The sequence below is a fragment of the Artemia franciscana genome, chromosome 15 (genome assembly GCF_032884065.1).
Source record: "Artemia franciscana chromosome 15, ASM3288406v1, whole genome shotgun sequence".
Classification (NCBI taxonomy): Eukaryota; Metazoa; Arthropoda; class Branchiopoda; order Anostraca; family Artemiidae; genus Artemia; species Artemia franciscana.
In genome coordinates, this window is record NC_088877.1 from 24,248,225 (window position 1) to 24,272,985 (window position 24,761).

The 24,761-nt window shown below is 34.4% G+C and overlaps 1 protein-coding gene and 1 long non-coding RNA gene across 2 annotated transcripts in view; one reads left to right on the forward strand and one right to left on the reverse strand.

Annotated features, from left to right (window-relative positions):
* Positions 1-1,790: 1,790 nt before the first annotated feature.
* LOC136036226 (WW domain-binding protein 2-like) overlaps positions 1,791-24,761 on the reverse strand; it is a 32,945-nt gene continuing 9,974 nt past the window's right edge. The window contains exons 2-7 of the mRNA XM_065718323.1: positions 19,236-19,410; positions 15,093-15,252; positions 9,780-9,938; positions 4,606-4,680; positions 3,117-3,259; positions 1,791-2,053 (exon numbers count right to left, since the gene is read on the reverse strand). Coding sequence (XP_065574395.1) covers positions 2,000-2,053; positions 3,117-3,259; positions 4,606-4,680; positions 9,780-9,938; positions 15,093-15,252; positions 19,236-19,410 — 766 coding nt within the window. The 3' untranslated portion in view covers positions 1,791-1,999. The remainder of the gene's footprint in view (positions 2,054-3,116; positions 3,260-4,605; positions 4,681-9,779; positions 9,939-15,092; positions 15,253-19,235; positions 19,411-24,761) is intronic.
* Positions 4,666-10,998, forward strand: LOC136036229 (uncharacterized). Its single transcript, XR_010619669.1, has 2 exons — positions 4,666-5,229; positions 10,349-10,998. It is a non-coding gene; the product is annotated as an uncharacterized LOC136036229 (long non-coding RNA).

A 24,761-nucleotide genomic window follows, 5' to 3' on the forward strand; every position in this document is an offset into this window, starting at 1 on the left:
AAAATTGGAGGGCAACTAAGCCTCCTCCCGGCTCCTTATTTTCTCAATATCATTCGATCAGAACTACGAGAAAGCCATTTAGCAAAAAAAAAAAAAATGGAAATTTCGTTTTAATTATTCATCTGCGGAGAACCAAAATCAAAACATGCATTAATTCAAAAATGTTCACAAATTAAACATAAAAAAAACTAGTTTTTTCAATTGAAAGTAAGGAGCGACATTAAAACTTAAAACGAACATTAATCATTTCGTATATGAAAGGGGCTGCTCCCTCATCAACGCCCCGCTCTTTACGCTGAAGTTTTTTTTTCTGTTTTAAAAAGTAGAGTTGAGAGAAAGAGTCAAACTTTATCGTAAAGAGCGGGGCGTTGATGAGGGAGCAGCCCCTTCAACGTTATTGTACAACGTTCATGTACGAAGTTATTTCTGTTCGTTTTAAGTTTTAATGTCGCTCCTTACTTACAGTTGAAAAAAACTTGTTTTTTTTATTTAATTACTACAGAAAACAGATGAAACATTTTGCATTCTAAATCTTCACGTATACATTGGTTGTAAAGAACTTTCATCACCTACAGAGTGCGTTATGCATCCTGCAGTAATTTTGATATTACAGAAATTGTGTTGCTCATTTTATGAAACATCCAAGGGAGCAATTAAAAGTTGTTTATGACAATTTATTTGCGATATGCTACAACATCTGATTTTACTAGAACACTTTTCACCAAAAGTGTGAATTAAAGTTACAGGCAATACATTACTGTCAAAGTTTATATACAGGACAAAACGGTTTGAATGTTGCACATTTGATCAGTTATCTAAAACTGAATGCAGGTGAGAAACCATTGTGTAAAGTATGTCAGAAGAGCTTTTCTCAAGCAGGCACTTTGAATCCCCATCAGAGTGCATACAGGTGAGAAACCATTTCAATACACGTCAGAAGTTTTTTTATCGAGTGGATTATTTGAAAAGGCATGCGCAGAGCACATACAGGTGACAAGCAAATTCTGAGATCTGAATTGGGGTTTTTGTTATACATCAATAAATAAACAAGGGAGTCACGAGTTCATGAGGTGTCCAAATAAAAGGCGTTCTGGCAAGTGGGTTACACTGCATTTATGTAATCACACAAGCGAAAATACAGAGGTACTTAGTTTTCAATAAAATATTACCTTAAATTGGTGGATTCATCGTTGGAAACAGAAGAATCCTTGGTGTCAAGAAGCATGATTAAGCAAGATTTTGAAGCAGCCAAAAATAAACCTGCAGCAAAACAAGGAAATTCTCTTGTAGCACTGAAGAAAAGAGGCGGTTATCCTTTCGAAACGTCCATTGGGTTTCACCAAGTATTTTCGTTGGCCTCAAAAAAACCCCGTTCTTGCTTCTTCTTTTTTTTTGCAGCCAAATTCAAAAGTAACAAAAATTATTTGATGGTTCGCCACTGCCTAAGAAAGGGCCATTTCTATTTTAGATGTTTTTAAGGCTTGTCTTCTTATATTATATTATCCTTATCTTATATGTCCTGTGGACTTCTTCTAGACATTTTTTTCTTCTACTTTCATGGACGGCGGATGAGAGGATGTCTAGACATGCAAATATTTGTTGAAAAAAGAAACCGATGCAAGATTGAAAAAAGAAACCAAAAGAAAAGAACACTTATCTGCGTCATATGATGCCTCTCAGCCTTCGCCTGAAAGACTCTCAGCCTTCGCCTGCGAGTCTTTTAGATTGACTTTAAGAAGAAAATATGCTTCGATTGCCGAGTAAAAGACATAAGAGAAAAGAAAACAGAGCGATGCTTATAATTTATTTAATTATAACGATACTGCACAAAAAGCCGAAAATATATACTTCAAAGACAACCAATAAAAAGATATTAGATCACATATATACCCAGACTAGGCCACAATTTTCTAGGATAAACATTGCGAAATATATTAGCAAATGGGAATGTGAAAACATTAACTACATTGAAGAATGGGTGAAAGAATTGGTGCCATTCTTAACGAAAGCCATAAGGGGTGCCGTTTTGGTTGGGATTAGGCGGCGCCGCACTCTGTAAAGAAAATTAAAATTAAAAAAATGTAAAATTCTGGGTACTTTCCGTAGCCCTTAAAAGTAAAAAAGAAAAAGAAAAAAACGTGTCACTACAGATTCATCATACCGTATCTGAATTCGTTGCATGGTCTCACAAAATACCAAATCCGCATATAAGGCTCACATCAATAATAGTCTATTTTTCCTTGTATATGTATATAATATAATCTTACACCCTATAATCTTGTATGTGTAATATAATAAAATCGCATATTCTCTCTCTCTCTCTCTTCTTTAGTAGCTTCCATGGCGTTGCATAGCCAATGGCATTTCTCTTCTGACTATTTGAGATGGATGAAATAAAAAAAACGCGTTTCATCTGCTTTTTCTTTTTGTCTTATTCCCTGGCTGAAAATTACCTTCGTTGAGTTTTGTTTTCTTCGTACTTTTTGTTTTGTTCTTAGTTTTGCCATATACCTACATCTTGTATAGCCAGTGTGGTTTTATAAACTATTTATGTCAAGATAAAAAAGTCTATCTGGGCGTTATTCCATTTATATAAGACGAATCTCTCAGAAAAAAATCGAGGTTCTTGTAAACCTTCCAAGGCTTTTAAAAATGATATCTTAGGTCAAAAGCAATGTGCTTCTAATGAACAGTAAGATCTGGTAATGGCACATGTGTTGAATTTTCTAAGTGAATTGTGTTGAATTAACATGTGAAACAAAATTTTATAAGTGTAACTTCGAAAAGAAAAGGCATAACAAGCATGAATCATAGAAAATATGCGGACATACAATCTATAATGAGTCCAATACATGTTACGTTTTATTATACACAAATAACGCAACGTATTTTTTAGACAAAGAACACATAGATTTCTATGTATTTTGATAGCAAAGTCACCTACGAAAAAAAAAAAAACAGATTGAACCGATTAGAGTAGAATATTGACAAAAAAAAAAAAAAATGACTCATAACGCCTTTTGAACTACAGCAGCAGATTTGGGCTAAAGTAGGGTCTTTGAGATTACACCACAAATATAGAGTTGGCAACAGTTTAAGCAAAAAAGATAACATACATATGGCGGAGGAGCATAGTCCGGAGGGCCGTTCTGATACGCAGGAGCAGATGGTTGAACACCTTGGAAAGCGCCAGCTGTTTCAGTAGAAGCCTGCATCTGACCTCCTTTGACCCATCCTGCTGCTTCGGCAGCCTTTAGATCTGAAATGAAATAACCTATTTTTCACAATTTTCTTTCAAATTAAGGATCAACTTTCGAACATCCACAGGGGGGTAGGAGAATGTCTTCATCCTCCCAACCTCTCCTTTAGGGTTCAAAGGCGTATGTACTGCAAAAGCCATAGTGTAAAACAATTTTTGTTGCTACTATGGCTTAAGTTTCTGCAGTATCCCTCCAACTCATCTTAGAAAAAGACCGAGCAATAATAGGTTTGTATTCCAACTAAATAGGATCAAAAAACTTTACCATATCTTTCACTATACCTTCTAATAGTTCTCTTTTTTTTAATTGTCGTCTACGACTTTTTACATATTTCCACTTTCCATTTTATTTAAAACAGGCCCGTTAAATATAAAGCTTAAGATCATAGAATTGCCCTCGGGCTATTGAGATCAGCCAAGAAACTAAATCAATAGTAGTTTAAAATGTTGCTGCAATAAATGAGAATTTATAATTCTTTCAAAATATCATGACAGATTCATGAACGAGAAAAGTCTACAGCCTTTTTCGTTTCTGTTTAAAATAAATAAATCATGGCTTCAAAACTGTAAACATCCTAAAATGCAGTATCCCTGTACAAAAAAAGTCAAGCCCTGCTAATATTTTTAAGTGTCGTGTTTATCTCTACCTGACTGGAACAGAAGAACTCGATGATTTAGAAAGTATCAGATCTATTTTGCTTACCGTACTTCTAAAAGCCTAAAAAATTCCCTGCTTTCTTTTTTGTAATAAGAGACATAAAAACCTTACGAAATTTAAGCTCAAAGTTTTCTCTTGCATGCCACTTTTCCGCATCATGTCTTCAAGGGCCTGCTTTTTTTGTAATAAGAGACATAAAAACCTTACGAAATTTAAGCTCAAAGTTTTCTCTTGCATGCCACTTCCGCATCATGTCTTCAAGGGCGTATCCGAGATTTTGTTCAGGAGAGGGAAGGGGGGTACATTTTTCTCACGTATTTACGATTCGGGCAAATTAAAAAAAAAAAAATAATAAAGAAGACTACGAGACCGCTGGTTAACTCAAAACAATACCAAATTAATGAAAAAAAACATACAATGTGTTAATGTCTCTTTCATTCAATTGAAAACCACCAACAAAACATATTTAAAAAATCTCGCTCAAAATAAATTCAGAAGTCAAATAATTTTAAAATAATAAAAAAACCATTAATATAAAAAAATCAGTTTTAATTAAGACCAACAGTATTATTGTTTTATTTTAAGTTAATAATAATTAAATTATTTTAAGTAAAAATAATAGAAAGCAATTTTTAAATACGCACATTATTCTTCTTCTTTTAATAAACAAGAAGATAGAAGTAGTTACCTGCGGCAGTTGGTTGGGTATAACCACCAATTCCTGGGTATGGAGGGGGCGCTGATGTCATATATACTGGGTCAGCTATAAAAAAAATGACAGTGATAAATTTTACATCTGCTTTCATTATAATACATAAAATTCTCTAAAACTAGCATCAATGATGGTCTGCACTTCGTTTTTCTTAATCTTTTTTAAATGTTATGCACTGAAATGATTGAATACTTAGCATTCAAGAGGAAGAGAAGACTGTACAAACATACAAGATAAGCCTTGGGAAGGAGAAAAATTAGGTCTTTTTTTCTCGTTAGCCATAATCGTTTTTTTTCCATTCTGCCACTCTTATCATTAATACGACTTTATTTTTTATATCGTTTTTAAATCATTCAATGTCAAGTCTTTTATATAGATTTAACTATCTTCAGGTAGCCACAGGATCCTCAGGGAAACGTAAGCTTTTTAGTTTCCTAATAAACTTATTATGAGGAGTGGTACAGTTATACTGAAGCGAAGCCGGTTCCAAATGGATGTACAGTGCTGAATTCAGAAGTCTCTCCACCACTCGTCATTCCATGTCAAGTCTCTTATGAAGATTTAGCCGTTTTCGAGTAGCCACAGTATCCTCAGAGAAACGTAAGCTTCTTAATTTCTTAGTAAACGTATTATGAAGAGTGGCAAAGTTATACTGAAGTGTTGAACCTCTCCCACCTCCCCATTGACACCACTGAATCCATATGTCATCCATATGAAATACCAGCAAGCCAGTTCCAAATGGATGTGCAGTGCTGAATACAGAAGTCTCTCCACCACTTGTTATTCAATGTCAAGTCTCTTATGAAGATTTATCCGTTTTCGTGTAGCCATAGTATCCTGAGAGAACCATAAGCTTCTTAATTTCTTAGTAAACGTATTATGAAGAGTATGAAAATTGTACTGAAGTGTAGTTTACTACTATCGCTACTACTTTCAACTTACCAAAGCACCAAGTCACCTGAGGTCAAGACAGCTACGCACACTTTACCTCCACCCCAATCTGTCCAAAGCATCACTCTTTACTCCTTACAAGAAATTACTGTTTCCCTCACATCCTTTCTTAAGAACTCTACCCATCCCATTCCAAAACGATCTAGTTTTCATTTGGTTCCAGAAGGATGGCTAAAGAATACGATTTTCAGCCAACAATCACCATTCATCAGGTAACTTGACGTGACCAGCTTAAAAACATTTCTAGAACATTGCCTAAAAAATAGCATCAACCCAGATGTTAGAGTGATAGGTCAGTGGTCAGCTATATGCGTAGTTGGCAGGGGGCCAAGGATATTACTTCTTCTAGCTTCACCTGATGGCATGTTTTTTTTATAGCAAACTTCCAATATTTGATACATTTTACACTTAGATTTGATACATTTTTTGTGCAATCTAAGGCTTCATTTCCGTGCTGAACGGATTGCTTTTCCAACTCGATCCGAGAATTAATTATTCAGACAAGCGCGAATCAAAAGAGAAAAAAAAAGAATAAAATCTTTTTTAACTTTTCCATAGATAAAGTAAGAGACTAGACAGAAATGTCTCACTACTATAATTAACTAGATTAGATACCTTCAAATTTATTTTGAGTCTCACCGTCGGCTGACCGCCTCACAGACAAAGAGCCCATGAGGAAATTTCTCCAGCGCCACAGGGAAAGTAGTTTAGGTAAAAATTAATAGGGATCTCAAATGTGTCTAAAGTCCGAAAGGCTAATGAAAGGCTAGTTTAAAATAAAGAAAATGTATAGTCTCTTGCTAATTGAGAAAATCACCGTCTATATAACATAAACAATATGCGTCCTATTTTGGCAAGGTTTTTAATCAAGGTGGTTAGCACAACAGATAACTCTCAAATATATCAAATTATTCAAATGATACTTCTTTTGAGAGACTTTAATGTCTTCCGAGCGGGTATGCTTACCTGCTTGGAGAATATTTTTAGGAATTACCCTTTCCAAAGCTTTAAAAAGAAAATTCTACTCCGTTCAATAAAAAAAAAAAATCACAAACATAAGATTGCCTAATGTGTCGTCATATTTCCGAGCAGGAGTAAATTATCTGGTCGCGAGCCTGAATTACTACTAACAACTCACCGCAGCACCAAGCGGCCTGAGGCCAACACAGCTATGCACGCACCTCCTCCATCCCAATACCTCCCTCCTTACATCCTCCCAGGAAGGTCCCATTTCCTTTAAATCTTTCTTTGTGACATCCTCCCACAACAAACGAGGACGACATGCTTTCGGTTTAGCTCTAGACCGTTGGCCGAAAAGGACAATCTGTCACCCCCTATCCGCAGAACGTATCCTAGCCACCTCAACCATTCTTTCATTATAGCCCTAGAAAGTGGGATTGAACCATGTTTTTCGTGCAGCCTACTGTTTGAAATACGGTCAGCCAGCCGGGTACCCAGAACAATCCGTAGGTAATTTCTCTGGAAAACATCTAGTAAATCTTCACCTGCTTTTCGGAGCGCCCGTGCTTTAGAGCCATATTTGACCACTACCATCACTGTGCCTTCCAATATTCTAATCTTCGTTTGCAGACTTATCTTCCTGTTCTTCCAAACTTTTTTTTTAACTGTGAAAAAACAATCTGAGCCTTGGCTATTCTACTTTTAAAATCTTCACTGCTCCCATCGTCTTTACTAATGATACTACCAAGGTAAGTGCCACCTGTGCAATCTTTTCGTTACCCAACGTCACTTTTTCATCTTCACTTGTTCCGAGCCTTAGTGGCTTAGTCTTCTTAACATTAATTTTCAAACCTATTCTAGCCCCCTGAACTCAAATTCAATATAATTTGAAGAATAAAATAAAGAGTAAATAATAAATAAACAGAAAAAATAATACAAATAAGCAAGAAAAAACGTTTTATAGAATATTTTTCCAAAATATATGATTGCATTCGAAGTTTTTCACAAAAAGACGCTGTTGGCATATTAACGGAGAATGCAATAGAAAGATCAAATGCATCTGTATTCCTTATTCGCTTACTTTCTTTCAATAGCCATATTCAATTCAATTTAAAAACTAAAATGAAAGAGATGCGCAACAATATAAAATAATGGGATATCTTTGCTTTCATTTTTCTTAGCAAGTTAAACAATTAAAATTAAACGAATGTCTGATTGAAAACAAACTCATCTGAAGTTGCTCTAGAAATTTTATTGAAAAACTCATTTGGATACTTATCTGAAAAAGAACAAAAAAAGAATAGCAGTTCACCAGTAACAGGATTCTTTCATTAAACTGAGACAAAATATGTTTGACAGTAGAAATGAATTAAGGTTCGTTCGAATAGGAAATATAAATCAAACAGGAGAGATTTCGATACATAAATTTAAACAAAAATCTGATTTAACTACAAAAAAATTAAATAAAAACTTTTAGAGGGCAGTGCAGTCTTTATGCAATTTTGTTATATTTTTATAAGTCGGAAAAAAATTTCTGGGGGGGGGGATTCAACCTTTCACACTAGAATGAAATAAGACGTTATGTTATGTAACCTTACGGGGCAAATTTCATTTATAGCATAAGTAGTGCCAAGTAGACCCAGGCTCAACTTGTAACTTTACGTCATGTAAGTTTTATGTTACGTTACGGAAGAATCAATATATAGCAGCATTAAAATTAAACTCCTGGACGAGCAATTAATAGAACTTTTCCTAGAAAGCCTTTCACATTCGATCAGGGCTTGAATATCCATTACACATTTATAGGTTTTGAATAGTTTGCTTATGACTGTAATGACTTCAAAAGATGATCATGATGGTTTCATGGATATTAGCACTAGCTTATGTGAAAGGACTTGTTTAATTTTGAAATGTTATACTTAACTGAATGAAACTTCATCACTTAGCACAGGGAATTATGTAGCGTGACAACAGCTTTATTTCTGATCACGTATATATTTTGACCACGTATAAATAATTATTTTTTTCATGTATCAATTGATTTTATCCAGAAGTAAAGGTCAAACTAAACATATGCAAAATAAATTCCCCTAATTAAAATCCTTAAGATTAAAAGCAACTCACATTTAGGCTGAGTTTTGACAGAAATCAAACCGGGAGAGCACGGGCGTAAGCAGGATCGTTGTCCAGGGAGGAGGGGGGGGGTATTTTGACAGGGTTTTACGTTTTTTTAATGACCAAAAAATTACATGTATTTTGTTACATTTTTCGACTCGGACAAAAATTTCGGCAAGGGAATTTAAACCTGGTACCCCCACCCCTCCGGGATACGCCCTTCCAGGGAAGGTCTAACGTATATTTTTAACAAAAAAAAGGTGCAAGAAGCTTTTACTTACTTTAAACATTTGGACGATCCACGAACTGTATTTCAAAACTGTAACTCAAGGTCAAAGCAGAAAAAGATACTACAGCACTCAATATTCGTGAAAGCAAAAATCAATTTTAGTTGCCATTAGGTTCACACAGGAGTCTTCTGAACAGGCGCTGTTTAGGAAAAGTTGAGCATAAATTTACATCGCTCTCGCTGTTGCGTACAAAAAAAATTTAATGCCCGATAAAACTTCACAGTGCCAGGAAAAGGAGCAAAATTTGCTCCAAAAAGGAGCAGTGTTCAAATACTCGCCATTTCATAGCTTCCATGTAATCCTAAAGTCATAAACAACGGAAGTAATCCAAATATTCACCCGATTTCTCTTTTCTCCTATGCGTCCTTAGAGCCGTGATTTTCGACATGGGGTGCAATCCCCACCGGTGAAGCATGGTAATATTTTGGTGGGTCATGGACAGGACTTGCATCCTTTATTTGACTATAATTAAAACCCTCAATTCGAAAAAAAAAACATTTTTCATGTGAATGATGCCACATTATTGTTTTACACAGAAAATATTTTTCATTAGTATACGATAGACCTTGAGGACGACTAATAATAATAATAATAATAATAATAATAATAATAAAAAAAAAAAAAAAAAAAAAAAAAAAAAAAAAAAAAAAACCTAAGCTAATTGACTTTTAAGCTTACTTCAGGCGAATACACATAAAATTTTGAATAAATCTAAACTTCATGAGGGGCATCATGATATTAGAAATGCCTAGGTGGGGCATGGCCCGAAATTAGTTGAGTACCACTGAGTTAGAGCATTATAATTAGCCCTATAAAAAATTGTAATCAATATACCTGGTCCAGAAGCAACAAAAGCTGCAGGAGCTGACCAACCATAGTAGGCCCCTTGTGGTGGAGTGTAAGCAGGAGCTGGAGCGTCAAAGAAACCATATGGAGGTGGGGCTTCGTAAGGAGGCGGGTTATCAAACATTTGCTCAGGTGCATGACGTTTAGCTTAAATAAAGTTAGAAATGAGTGCATGCAATTTTTGGAAATGAAAGCCGCATATAGAAGGGTAAGACAACATATTTATTTTTATCGAATGTCTATTATGATCCCAGATGGGCCAAATTCGCATTTCGTATTCAAAGTATAAAGGCAACAAGAATGAAAAAGAAACAGGAACGGCAATAAGCAAGAAAAATTAAAAAGAAGGTAAAACAATTTGGCATAAAAAACAAAACAGCTTAAGACAAAAATAGAATGATGTGAAGAATCCCCAAAAGATCCGTCAAAACAATTGTCTGCAATTTAAGCATAAAATCTTTTTTTTTTCTATTTGCTCACCGCCTCCCTGAATAACTATATTATTCCTCTAAGGTACATGCTTACACTTTTGTTTGAAATGATACATTTATTTCCAGAGAAAATGTGGCGATGAGAGGAGTGTCAAGCATATGAATAGAACAGAATTGGAATCATTGAAGAATAAGAAGATATATATATACAGTGAATATAACTTCCTGAATGAAAAGGAATAAAGGAAAGAAAATAAGTGTTAGTGCTTTTATAATAATACTCGTACTATAGCTAGATAGGTCATTCCGGTTGTAGTTTGGTCATGGAATCTTGTAGAGGGGGATCGCTTTTCAGGAATCATTTAATTGTTTTAATTTTATTTCCAGTACAAAGTTAAAAATCCGATTCTCTTATTTGTCATTGAAACACCTAATGCTGTTAACGTCCTATTCCTTACATTTCAGATTCACTTACTAGCCCATAAGTACAGAACTGGCTCTTTGTATAATACCATACTTCTTTCTGCTTTCGCTTTTCTTAATATTTCTTTTAACCACCTCCAAAAAAAATTTAAGCTAAGAATTATGACAGAAATTAGTAGCATTTCACACAACGCCAACGCTATATGTGGGATATTTTTATCTATGCATCAGCATGCTGTATGAAATGTCTGCTGAGAATAGAACACAGTGAATTAAAAAAAATCCGTATCTTTTTCTCACAATTTAGAAATTTTGTATACACGTAAAAGCAATACGAAACCATTCTCTTTTTCTATTGTTATCAGTTTTATCGTACATCGCTAGTAGACCGAACTTTGGTTGTGAAGCAAATTATATGCATAAAAACGATACTGAGTGTAACTGCCCTCCGGGAATTCATATCCCCCATACCCTGATTTATACAAGAAAAAACACGTGTGAAATTTTTATAGAATTCGTTTTTTTTTTACAAAAATACAAAGTGGAAGGTAATTTTCGAACTCTAGGAGTCAATTTTCCTCTCCAAATAGCATCTCTGGCAATTTCCAATTAATTCAAGGTTTCTGCCGCAATGATACCAAGAATAGTTCAGGTTTTCTGGATACTCTTTTTCAAGCGATGCCCAACGGATAAGTAAATAATTCCAACTTTATTTTTCGAATATTTTAAAATTTGAAATACGGTCGCTTATTTAAATGTGAGAAATATGTCACAATATAATGTTACACAATCGGTGGTAATACTTTTGACTTATCCTGTATCTTTCCTTACACAGCGCTATTACGCAGCCTATAATTCTTGTTTCGGCTCTATGTGGTCCGTTGATACTAATACTATTTATTAATATAAATCAGTGAGCCCACACAAAAAATAATTAAAAAAAATCATAAATAAAATTTTATTTAAATCACATATATTAACAGTTTAGTACAGCAAATTAAATCTTACAGAGTCAAAATCCATTAAAAATTACGAGCAAATGAATAGCGCGATACCTGGGGCTATTAGAATAAGAGCTTGGTTCAAATATGAGATTCAGCATCCTGTGTTAGGCTGGGGAGTAAGGGGAAGTGGAGGGGGATAGGTACTGTACCATAGGTGGTAAATCTGGCCGGAAAAAGCCGAATGTATTCGACATTCACCTTCGCCCACCCGAAAGCTTGTTTACACTATACTGCTGTCGTCTGCAGCAGCGCATTGCTGTCGTCTGCATTTTATTAAAGATTTACCTTTTTGTATTAAAATTTATTAATATTAAAAATGATGTAATTAAATTTTCTCAAAAAAAATAAATTGAAGTTCTTAGATTAAATAAATAAATAAGTTCAAATAATTTTTTAATCAAATATTTGCATATTCACCATAATAAAAGAAAAATTTAATGTAGTAAAAATATTTCATACATTTAATGTCTTTACTATTCAAGTCTTTTGTTTCTAGCCTTATTCCAGCAGTCTTATCATTGGACTTGAAACAAGAGCTAAGAGCTCATACGGCACTTGTGACGAGGCAAGAAGAGCTAAGAGCCAAGAGCTCATATGGCATGAGCTCTAACAAAATTCTAAAAATCAATAGATTGATTTAAAAGGTAAATTAAATAAAAAAAACAAGTTTTTTTAACTGAAAGTAAGGAGCGACATTAAAACTTAAAACGAACAGAAATTACTTCGTATATGAAAGAGCTTCCTCATCAACGCCCCGCTCTTTACGCTAAAGTTTGACTCTGTCTCTCAATTCTTCTTTTTAAAACAGTAAAAAACTTTAGCGTAAAGAGCGGGGCGTTGATAAGGAAGCAGCCTCTTTCATATACGAATTAATTTCTGTTCGTTTTAAGTTTTAATGTCGCTCCTTACTTTCAGTTAAAAAAACTTGTTTTTTTATTTAATTTCTGAACGTTTTTGAATCAATGCATGTTTTGATTTTGGCTTTCCGCAGAGGAATAATTAAAACGAAATTTGCATTTTTTTTTTGGCTAAAGGGCTTTCTCATAATTTTGATCGAATGATTTTGAGACAAAAAGAGCGGGGGAGGAAGCCTAGTTGCCCTCCGATTTTTTGGTTAATTAAAAAGGCAACTAGAACTTTTAATTTTTTACGAATATTTTTATTAGTAAAAGATTTACGTAACTTATAAATTAGCTTACGTAAAGAACTTTTGTATTCTCATATTTTTATTACATATATGAGAGGGTTCGCCCCCTTGTCAGATCCTCACTCTTTACACTAAAGCTTAAATTTTGTCCCAATTCATTAAGAATGACCCCAGAATCACAATAGTTGAAATTACTAAAAATACTTTAACGTAAAGAGCGAGGTATTAGGAGGAGGTGAGCCCCTCAAATGGGTAATAATTTCTGTTTGTTTTAAGTTTTAATGCTGTTCCTTATTTCCAGCTGAAAGAACTTTTTAATATTTATTTTTTCATTGTGTTTTTAAATAATGCTAGTAAATTCTGCGCTCCCTTCATGGAGATTTTCTTCACCCATGACAAATTATCGATGGAAAGTTCCCCCAGCATATCCCCCTCTTCTCAACCCCTCCCCCAACCAAAAAAATCCTCCTGAAAACGCCTGTACACTTCCCAATAATCATTACTATATGTAAGCATTGGTCAAAGTTTGTAACTTGTTGCCCCTCCCATGGGGACTGTGGGGGAGTAAGTCGTCCCCAAAGACATAGTTATAAGGTTTTTCGACTACGCTGAATAAAATGGCTATCTCAGAATTTTGATCCGTTGACTTTGGTAAAATAATTAGCATGGGAGGGGGCCTAGGTGCCCTCCAATTTTTTTGGTCACTTAAAAAGGGCACTAGAACTTTTCATTTCCGTTAGAATGAGCCCTCTTGCAACATTCTAGGACAACTGGGTCGATACGATCACCCCTGGGAAAAAACAAAAAAAAAACAAACAAAAAAACAAATAAACACGCATCCGTGATCTGCCTTCTGGCAAAAAATACAAAATTCCACATTTTTGTAGATAGGAGCTTGAAACTTCTACAGTAGGGTTCTCTGATACGCTGAATCTGATGGTGTGATTTTCGTTAAGATTCTATAACTTCTAGTGGGCGTTTCCCCCTATTTTGTAAAATAACGCAAATTTTCTCAGGCTCGTAACTTTTGATGGGTAAGACTAAACTTGATGAAACTTATATATTTAAAATCAGCATTAAAATGCGATTCTTTTTATGTAGGTATTGGTATCAAAATTCCATTTTTTAGAGTTTCGGTTACTATTGAGCCGGGTCGCTCCTTACTACAGTTCGTTACCACGAACTGTTTGATCAGAGGCTTAATGCCGGTCGGGATTTAAAACAAGAGCTCTGAGTCACGACGTCCTTCTAAATATCAAAATTCATTAAGATCCGATCACCCACTCGTAAGTTATAGATACCTCATTTTTTCTAATTTTTCCTCTCCCTTTAGCCCCCCAGATGGTCGAGTCTGAGAAAAAGGATTTATCAAGTCAATTTGTGCAGCTCCTTGTTTTTACTGTTTTAAAAAGTAGAGTTGAGAGAAAGAGTCAAACTTTAGCGTAAAAAGCGGGGCGTTGAAAAGGGAACAACCCCTTTCACATACGGGGTAGTTTCAGCTCGTTTTAAGTTTTAATGTCGCTCCTTACTTTCAGTTAAAAAAACTTGTTTTTCTTTATTTAATCATTTAATACAACGTCCCAATGGCTCCTTAAAGATTCCGTTTCAGAAGGACTAACGATTGAAAATTGTTTTCATCAACAGGCATATATTCAGTGGCGTCAAATTAAGAAAATTTAGGAGGACGGGGGGAGGGATTTATTTTTCAGAATCTAGGACAATTTGCCGTTTTGATCCCCATCTAATTTTTAATATTAGATTAGATGCCGCTAGTAGACTACCTCTTTTAAAAAAGTAAAAAACTTAACGTTTCATTGCCAAAAAATTAGCCTTAAGGTGTCAAGAAGAATGCCAATAAGATCGTTCTGGAAAATATGTGAATTTGAAAAGGTAAAAAGGCCAGTATCCTGGCAAAGGTACATTAATATTCCAAAGTAAGTAAAATTAACACTTTTTGAGACAACAAGTGTTTTATCCATTAGGAACTTCTTCATACAATAGTCAACCTCTTCTTTACCCTTTTTCAGTGGCCAAGATACTTAAAATAAACAACCATTTTTATTGAACCCTACCTAACTGAGAAAATGAAACCGAAATTCAGTAAAGAAAACATTCACATTCTTTTTTGAACAAATTCATTTTCTTTTCAGTTTCCGCTATTGCTCTTTTATTACCGTGTCGTTACGTTCTGTTACTGTTACCATAACCTAATGGTGTTGAGCCAACACAGAGGGAGAAGCGCACTGCTTGCAAATAAAATAAGTGAAAAAATATGAAGACAATATGCATATTTTACCCATAGTAACAGCAGCAAGCATTGCTTGACCCAGTTCAATGGCTCCACCATGTTTGAAAAAAAGCTTAAACTTGCCTTCACCTTCAAAGTTACCATTTGGTTGGGCCTTCACTTTACCCTTTAAATAGTTGGCACCAAATACTGGCTGCTCCAGATCAACCTAAAATTTATATTGCTTTGAATTATTTTCAAAAACAAATATGTAAGATGAAGTTCAAAATAAATAGAAAGAATTTTTTTTATTTTCCAGTTCATCTTCTATGTGGTTCCTGAAGAAAAGAATCCTTACTTCATTTTTTGCAAGGGGAAGGGAGGAGTAAGGGAGAGGTGGAGGGGCAAGAATAAACATTTTCTATGAAGAGAAAGATATAGAAAAGTCGAAGTGGAATGTCCTTTTAATGGAATCTCATCGTAGCAGACTAAGAAAAAGCTGCCGCAAGGATTTTATTTAAGCATTAACAGGAAGGTTTTATTTAATGAAAACCTAAGTATTGGGATATTCATTTGTACTACTAGCATTTGTGAAGACAGTGTCTGCAAGTATAGATAGGGGGAGATACAAGGCCCAGCATTTATTTTGGGGAACAAAAGCTATACGAAAAGTATATAAAATAAATCCATCCCATGTGATAAATACAAGATATCAACAGGAATGGATATATTGAGTGGTATTATGTTTACTTAATGGGCTATTGCTTTTTACAGAGTAAATAACATAGCAGACTCAGTGAAAGCTCAAGAAAGAAGGGGCGTTGATGGGAGTTTCTCAAGCAACTGAATGTAGATTTTACTAGAGGTTCTCTAGCATACAGCTTTTTAAGACCTTCAAAAATAGCACTGACATAATTTAACCTCAGGGAAATAGAGCTAATATATAATTATAAGCATTAAAAGAGTATAAATTCTCGGGTGAAGAATAAACTTGTTTATACCTTGCAATACTAAATAAGAAGCGAGCAAAATACTTTAATCCCCCTGCCTGATAGAAGATGTGGCTCCCATATTAGGGTATTCTTAAATGTCTAGGTAGGCTCATAAAGGGAAAGAAGGTTACCTGGGTACTTAGCATACAGTCCAGTAATGGACTCACAAATTGAGCATGCCCAAGTGAGCTGACTCTTAGAGGCAGTATTCTCCCAAACCAATCAATGGTTCACAAAAACCTTCAAACACTGTATATGAAAGGTGCAATCTCTATAGTCCTGCTCTATTTATGTCAACCTAAGCCTTTAGGAAAAGTCCCATCAGAGAAGGAACAAAGGAAATTAAGAGCCATTTGGGCAAGGCATAAAAATTACGAGCAAGAAGGGGGGATTTACCCTCTAAGTATTTGTTTTTATATACTAAAGCTAAGTGTTAGTATTTATTTTAACCATGGTTTAGAAATAGATTGATTTTGGAGATGGATTTTTTATTTTTGTTAGTGTTATATGGAGATTTAACTGTAAATAATAAAAAAAAAGACTATCTCAAATACTAACCAGAAAAATACAAACATAAAAATGCATCTTTGGGTTATTTTGCACGTTCACCCAAAAAACTCTGTTACCATATCTCTTAAATTTTGATTAAAAAGTTTCTGTAATTCATTCTTTTAGAGATTTGTGTCCTTATTTTATATTTTCATTTGACACAGACAAATCTTAAAAACAATTTCAATATATTTTTTTTATTTTTACTTGATAATGCCTGAGTTGGTTGACAAATGTTATATGCCCCCACACCAATTTGGGTTCCAGAAAGGAATAGGGTGCGCTCATGCACTGACGGCACTGTCGTCAGTTTTGATTGATGCTGATAAATCAGGAGAGGCACTTGCTCTAAGGAGCCATGACCTTAGTCAGGCTTTTGATTCGATAATTCACGCACATATCCTCACTGAATTGTATAGACCCAGGGTCAGTACTTGTATTATTTGAACTTTCTAACAGCATACGAAGCTGCGTTGACCTCAGGCGACTTGGCGCTACGGTAAGTTATTAGTAGTAGTAGTTTAGCTGTCATTGTTAATCTTCCTGACGGAATGATTACAAAGATAATCATACCTATTCGTGGCTAAGTAAGGCAATGCACTTTTACATCCCCAATCGTGTTCAACAACTGTATTCTGGACACGCAGTCCCAAGTGGTTTCTTCCTGTATTTTAGAATTGATAGATGTATCTATTATTGCTTACGCAGACGATGTCTTCAACCCCAGCTGAGGTACTGATGTCTGGAAAAAAATTTCTATTTTGTGTCAAGAGTATTCAAAAATAAATTTTAAGTTTAACGCTGAAAAGCCAGAAGTGGTACTATTCGACTGGGTCCAGTTCCCAATGGATTTGAAGCTGATCTTAATGGAGTATTGGTTGCTCCTAAATTGGAAATGGAATATCTTGGCCTCTCAATCAGCAACTCCCTTAAAGAAACTAAAACGCTCCTCTTCCGCCATTTCCAACGCCGGACGTCCACTGCGTACGGTAGCATAGTTTATAATAAACTCCGTTTTAATCGTCCGCTACTAGCTAAATTATATGACTCATACACACTCCCAAACTTTTTATACCTTGCACCCTTTCGGCGTATCTTTTCGACAACAGAATCAAAACAGCTCTGACGACTTTGTTACCGGTATGCTTAATATCTCCTAGGCCTCCCCCCTAGGCAAGCAATTCTTGGGTCAATAGAAGATATGGTATTACTGACCCTAATGGTGCTATCACAAGACGCATTGAAGCTTACAATAACGAAATTAATGGACACCCATTACCCATGGTGTTTTCTTTTAAAACAATAAATGTATCACGTTTATTGTTTCTGTGCTTGTTATGTATACTGTGTGATTATTTGGTTAATTATTGTGCTTTTTTACTTATTCTATGAATTTCAATTTTGTTTTATTTGTGCTTGTGTTATGTCTTTTTTGCTTGTTATGTACACTGTATGATTATTAGGTTAATTACTATGCTTGTGTGCTTATTCTATGGATCTTAATTTTATTTTATTTGTCATTTTCTGTCTTTTTCTTTAGCTTTTTTCTATTTTTTTTTTCTCTTATACTCTGTTCGTTATTGTTTTTACAACAGGTTACAAATAAATTCAATTCCATAATCTTAAATAATCTTAAAATCTTTAAACAATTTAAACTTGAAAAAACAACAATTTAAAAGCAATTAAAAACTATATTTCAATCTACATAAGGGACTTAACAGGTTTGTTAGGGTAGGTCCATTTTGACCAAAGAGACGTAGTCTAATGCTGACAAATAATGATGTAGTTCAATAATCAGATAAAAAGCTTATACATTATTAAAATCCAGATTCATATATACTGTTATGAATGGCGATATACTTGCAGCAAGACCCAAAAGGATTGTTTTATTATTTGTAAAGTATTCATTCACCATAGAATATTCTTCAAATTATATCAGTTTTTAGAATCCAAAATTCTTAAGATCTACAATGAACTAAATAAGTGGATTGCCATATGGCACTTGAACCCTGTGAGAAAATGCTGATGGATAATTATTTTTACAAATCAAAGACGGAATTTATGCAGTAACAATATCCAAATCAGTGTGCATAGACAAATCTCCTTAAGGAAAGGAGAGCACAAATTTCCTTGCGTTTTGCCCATGATACCATGCATAACCTTCGTACTAATTCTCTTTTCCCTAGTGAACATTTACCCCCTGTACTCGCCCCTCATGTTCTGTTTCAAGAAAAATCCCCCTTCTTGCCCCAATAAAAGTTTCCACAGAAAGATATAGAAGGACGTTCATCCGTCAAATAGTTGAAATTTTAAATCAATAAACCTTCTCACTCCACTTTTATCTTATAGGTTTAGTGTTTATTTTGTAATTGTGAACTTTTTAATTCCTGCTAGCTAGAATTTTGTTTAAATTTGTATTCATTTTTTGGTTTTATTTTTTGACTTCTTTATTGATTGCAATTTTATGATCTTGTGAAATTGACCATTTCTTATATTTTTGCTATTTTTTCCCTTTTGGGCTTGTGATAGTCTCTTTGTTGAAATAAATCTGATCTCTGTCTTATAATAGCATTTTTTTTTATAGCAAAAGCTTTTGATCGATGCAAATAAATTCCAAAGAAAAAGGAAACAGGAAAAAAATGAATAACTAAAAGCCAAAAATTCTACTTACCCCTTTCATAGTGACAAATGGAATACTCATTGACTTCAAGGCATCTTTACTGTCTGAATTAAGAAAGATCATGCGATGTGATGTCAAATAAAGACGTCCTGTTCGACTCCCTTTGAACTGCTTATCTGAAATATCGCTTAGCTCCAAACTGACATTGTTACAAAGCAATAGAACTCTGAAAAACGAGGGAGTCAACAGAGTTTTCCAGGACAAGTGGATAGAAGAAATGAAGAAATTATGTATTAAAACGTAGATTATTAATTTTTTCCATGTGTACTTAAGAAAAATTCTAGAGGAAATCCTCTCACTGCAGTGTGCAATGTGGATTCCTTGTTAGCATTTTCACAAGATATGTCAAAACATGTGAAAACAACATTTTTGGCCTAATTATATATTTATTTAGGGCACCTCCTAGGCCTTTTGATGGAATCTAAGAAGGGTTTGGCTTTCAGGGCTTGTTTATCATTGGAGCAGCAAATTCCTTTTTATATTTATTTATTTTATGACATATGATATTTTGTGCATTTTTTTAGTCTCATCTCCATACCCTGATTTACAGAACTCACTTGTTGATTTAATGAGGTCTTTAATCACTTTAGTGATCCATTGCTTATTTTGTGACTTGTCTAAAAACTTTCAGGAAAAAGGACTGTGCACTCTTGTTAAAGTCGACCAGTGTCCTCTTCTATCATATTGTTGCTGTTATACATAGTAAGGACTTTCAACCAGTTATTCCTAGCAAGCCATTTACAGATAATCTGGAGTTGTTCCTGAATATGTGGGCTACACTTAACTACTGGCTGTGATCTAATAAGGGTTTTCTACTGGACTTCCATATATTAAAGTAACGTCGTCACTCATCAACAGCAGGCAGAGTGTTGAGGAGAATATACAATTTCTCAAAGGTGGTACAAAGGTTCATAGTAACTAATTGCAAGAAAGGAGAAGCTTGGCCAAATAGTACCCATAACTAAAAAAAAAAAAATTGATAACAACAGATATATGATCTTAGAATTAGCTTTTTAAGCTGATTCCAAATATGTAAATACACTCAATTTAGTATTACCCATCAAAAACTACAATCCTGAGAAAATTTGCCTGATCTTTGAAAAAGGGGAGTAACACCCCAAAGGTCAAGGAATCTAAATTGAAATCATAGCACCTGATTCAGTGTATCAAAGAGTCCTGCTGTAGAGGTTCTGATCTCCTATTTGCAAAAATGTGGAATCATGTTTGTTTGTTTTTTGCAGGGAGGAAAATCTTGGATGTATCTATTTTTTCTGGGGTGATTACACCAAACCAATGGTCCTAGAAGATCAGAAAGCAACTCCCAAGCCCAGGAGAGCTTCTATGAATGAAGGCATATTGAATCTGGCATGAATCTTCTATGAATCTGGCATGATTTAGAAAATAGCCAGAAATTAAATAAAACAGTCTTTTTCAAAAAAAATTAAAGGGAATCAACGCCAAACTGTCTGCAAGGATGGAATTTTCCGAGGCAGAAATTTTACACGGTAAGAACTTTCCATGGAGGAATTTTTCGTGGGGGAGGGGATTTTCCATAGAGAAGGGGTTATTGGCAATATTTGAAAAACGATAGTAAGTTAAATAGAAAGTTTTTGAAGCTGAAAATAGGGAGCAAAATTAAAACTTGAAATGAACAGAGATTATTCAGTATATGATGGGGGGCTGCCCTCTCTTCAATGCCTTGCTTTTTCCACTGAAGTTTGACTTTTTGTCTCAATTTTCTTAGAAAAATTTGTAAAACAAAAAGGCCATTTAATTGGAATAGGAAGAAATTACAAATCTAGGGCAGCCAAATGTTGGTTGATATTGATTATCAACCTCAAATTTCATGTCCAATTATCAAAAGTTGCTGTCAAAGACTCTTGGGATAGATATGCTGACCATTCAAGCACATAAGCAGCAGGATATTTTCATTATTGTTTAAATGTATAGTACATCCTACTATCAAATATATAGACATTTTCTGAGGCCTATGTTATGAAGGAGATTCTATGAAGATTGAAAAAACATGGCAAAAAGCAACAAAGCAGGTTCCAGCTGTAAAAAATCTCTTACGAAGCACACCTCAATGCCCTTAGATTGCATGTCTTACCCTAATAAAGACTCAAAGATGAACTTGGTGAAAGAAGATTTGAGGCAAATTTTTTATTCCAAAATATTAAGCAGCCAGGGGGCACTGCCAAAATTATAAAAGAAATAGCTCCAACCCATTATTAAGAATCATAATGGTCAGTAACTAGTGTGAATGATTACAATAGTCAAGTAGACAAGATAGTGCAATCTTCTTCATTGAATATCTTTAAAAAGAGAATGGACTGACAAAGAAGAAAATGATTTTCACACACTGGAAAAGTGACATATAGCCTTATATACATGATAGATGAATGACAAAGGTAAAGCACACCCTAGGAAAGGAACTGTTCCTATAAGCTATGCATTCTTATCTTTCACCAGGTATAACACTTACTCTGTATTATGGTTTTATGTTTCCATATTTGTTATATTGTTGCTCAGTGTTGGGAGACACAACAAATTTCATTTGTAGTCTCTTCAGTATTATCAAAATGGAGCAGTGAAAGCCAGATTTTAGCTTTCTCAGCTATACTTTTTAAAATAACCTTTACATAGATACAGGCCTATCATCAGTTGAACATATAACTTACCAAAAAAATCTAAATTTATCTTACTCCGCATACCATGAATTTCTACTGCCAAGTTCCAGTTTTTGTTTACTCTCTCCTCACCATGCAATCACTCCTTGTTGTTATTTTATTATACCTAAATATTTGATGGCCAACTGAAAATCCTCAATAGTTTAGTTGATTTCATTTAAAAGTTCTATCCGAGCAGACATCTTTCTTGGTCTCCTTAGAAGCATTTCAGCAACATTCATAACTTTTAAACTACTCCTCTTAGATAAGGTCCCCTCCTTTCTGCTTTGCTTTGTGTGTTGCTGTTTTTTTTTTTCATGGTCTAATGCCAACTTGCTCATTTCTGTTTTCTCTACTTTCCTTGTTTAGGATTATCACTATTATTAACTGCTCTTTCTGACTGGTTTATCACTTTTTATATCTGATATTTTAATAGCAAGGCTAATATCAGAGTGCTTATTACCACAGCTCAACTCCTTGCTGACTAGTTAGCCAAATCAAGCTCAAGTGGACATATAAATAAGGGTTTAATAGTCAAATAGTAGACTAATTTCACAGTGTATACTGACTATAGCTCTATTGATAGCTAGCAAGTTGTCCTGGCTAGTAGATCCTAATTGTCAAATTAAATAAAAAAAATAGTTTTTTTAACTGAAAGTAAGGAGCGATATTAAAAGTTAAAACGAACAGAAATTACTCGGTATATGAAATGGGTTGTCCCCTCCGCAATCCCTCGCTCTTTACGCTAAAGTTTTTAATTGTTTTAAAAGTAGAATTGTGGCAAAGAGTCAAACTTTAGCGTAAAGAGTGAGGGATTGCAGAGGGGACAACCCATTTCATATACGGAGTAAATTCTGTTCGTTTTAAGTTTTAATATCGCTCCTTACTTTCAGTTAAAAAAAACTAGTTTTTTAATTTAATTTCTGAATGTTTTTGAATTAATGCATTTTTAATTTGGGCTCTCAGCACATAAATTATTAAAATGAAATTTGCATACTAATTCTTTTTTTTTGGCTAAATGGTTTTCTCTTAGTTTTGATCAGATTTGAGAAATAAGGGGTGGGGAAGGAGGCCTAGTTGCCCTCCAATTTTTCGGTTACTTAAAAAGGCAACTAGAACTTTTAATTTTTAACAAAAGTTTTTATTAGTAAAAAATAAACGTAACTTAAGAATTAACTTACGTAACAAACTTTTATACTCTTATATTTTTTATTATGTATATGAGGGGGTTTGTCCCCTCTTTAATACCTCGCTCTTTACACTAAATCTTAAGTTTTGTCCCAATTCTTTAAGAATGACCCCTGAATAAGAAAGGCCGTAGAATAAATAGTTGAAATTACTAAAAAAAATCTAACATAAAGAGCAAGGTATTTATCTCCTCCTAAATACCTCGCTCTTTATGCTAAAGTATTTTTAGAACTCCTCATATGCGTAATAATCTCTGTTAGTTTTAAGTTTTAATGCTACTTCTTACTTTCAGTTGAAAAAAACTTTTTCGTGTTTATTTTTTCATTGTTTATTTCATAGTAATGCTAGAAAATCCCGCGCCCTTTTCATTGAATTTCTCTTCCCCCATGAAATATTCCTCCAAGAAAAGATCCTCACACATAGCCCCCTCCCCTCAATCCCACCCCCAAACCAAAAAAATCCTCCTGAAAACGTCTGTACACTTCCCAATAACCATTACTGTATGTAAACACTGAACAAAGTTTGTAACTTGCAGCCCCGCCCTTAGGAGCTGTGGGGGAGTGAGTCATCTCAAAGACATAGTTATTATGGTTTTCGACTATACGGAACAAAATGGCTATCTCAAAATTTTAATCTGTTGACTTTGGGAAAAAGTTGAGCGTGGGAGGGGGCCTAGGTGCCCTCCAATTTTTTTGGTCACTTAAAAAGGGCACTACAACTTTTCATTTCCGTTAGAATGAGCCCTCTTGCGACATTATAGGACCACTTGGTCGATACGATGACCCCTGGAAAAAAAACAACAAACAAACAAATAAACATGCACCCGTGATCTGTCTTCTGGCAAAAAATACGAAATTCCACATTTTTGTAGATAGGAGCTTGAAATGGTGTGGTGTGATTTTCGTTAAGATTCTTTGACTTTTAGGGGGTGTATTCCCCCTATTTTCCAAAATAAGGCAAATTTTCTCAGGCTCGTAACTTTTGATGACAAAGATTAAATTTGATGAAACTTATATATTTAAAATCAGCATTAAAATTCAATTCTTTTGATGTATCTTTTAGCATCAAAATTCTGTTCTTTAGAGTTTCGTTTACTATTGAGCCAGGTCGCTCCTTACTACAGTTTGTTACCACAAACTGTTTTCCTGGCTAGTAGATCCTAATTGTCAAATAATAAGCTTATATAGAACTACACTGATAGCTGACTAATTTAAGCTCTGCTCTAAGTATCACTGGGATTTCAATATTTGCCTAACACTATGGTGTGCTCACCTTCTATCTAGATATGAAAACAACTCATAGTTTACCAATATTCAAGCTAATCACATACTTACTAAGACAGTTTTGAGACAATTGTGAATTTACTGTTCAAGTATTGATTATCAATCCAGCTATTGGGGTATCTTTTTTTGTAGCCCAAAAGTGTAAGAAGATGAAAAGAACTGGTGTTTACCTACTATTTGACTTCTTGTAAAGCAAACATACAAATGAAATAAAATCAGTAGCATTATATTCCTTATTTTATGTTTTCTTCAAGTATCACAGTTGCTTTCCTGAAGAACAAGCAACCTATCTTGCTTTTCTGAAGGCAACATACTATATAAATAACTATGGTACAACTAGATATAATGTTATATGCTATTTCTCATAGTTACTTTTC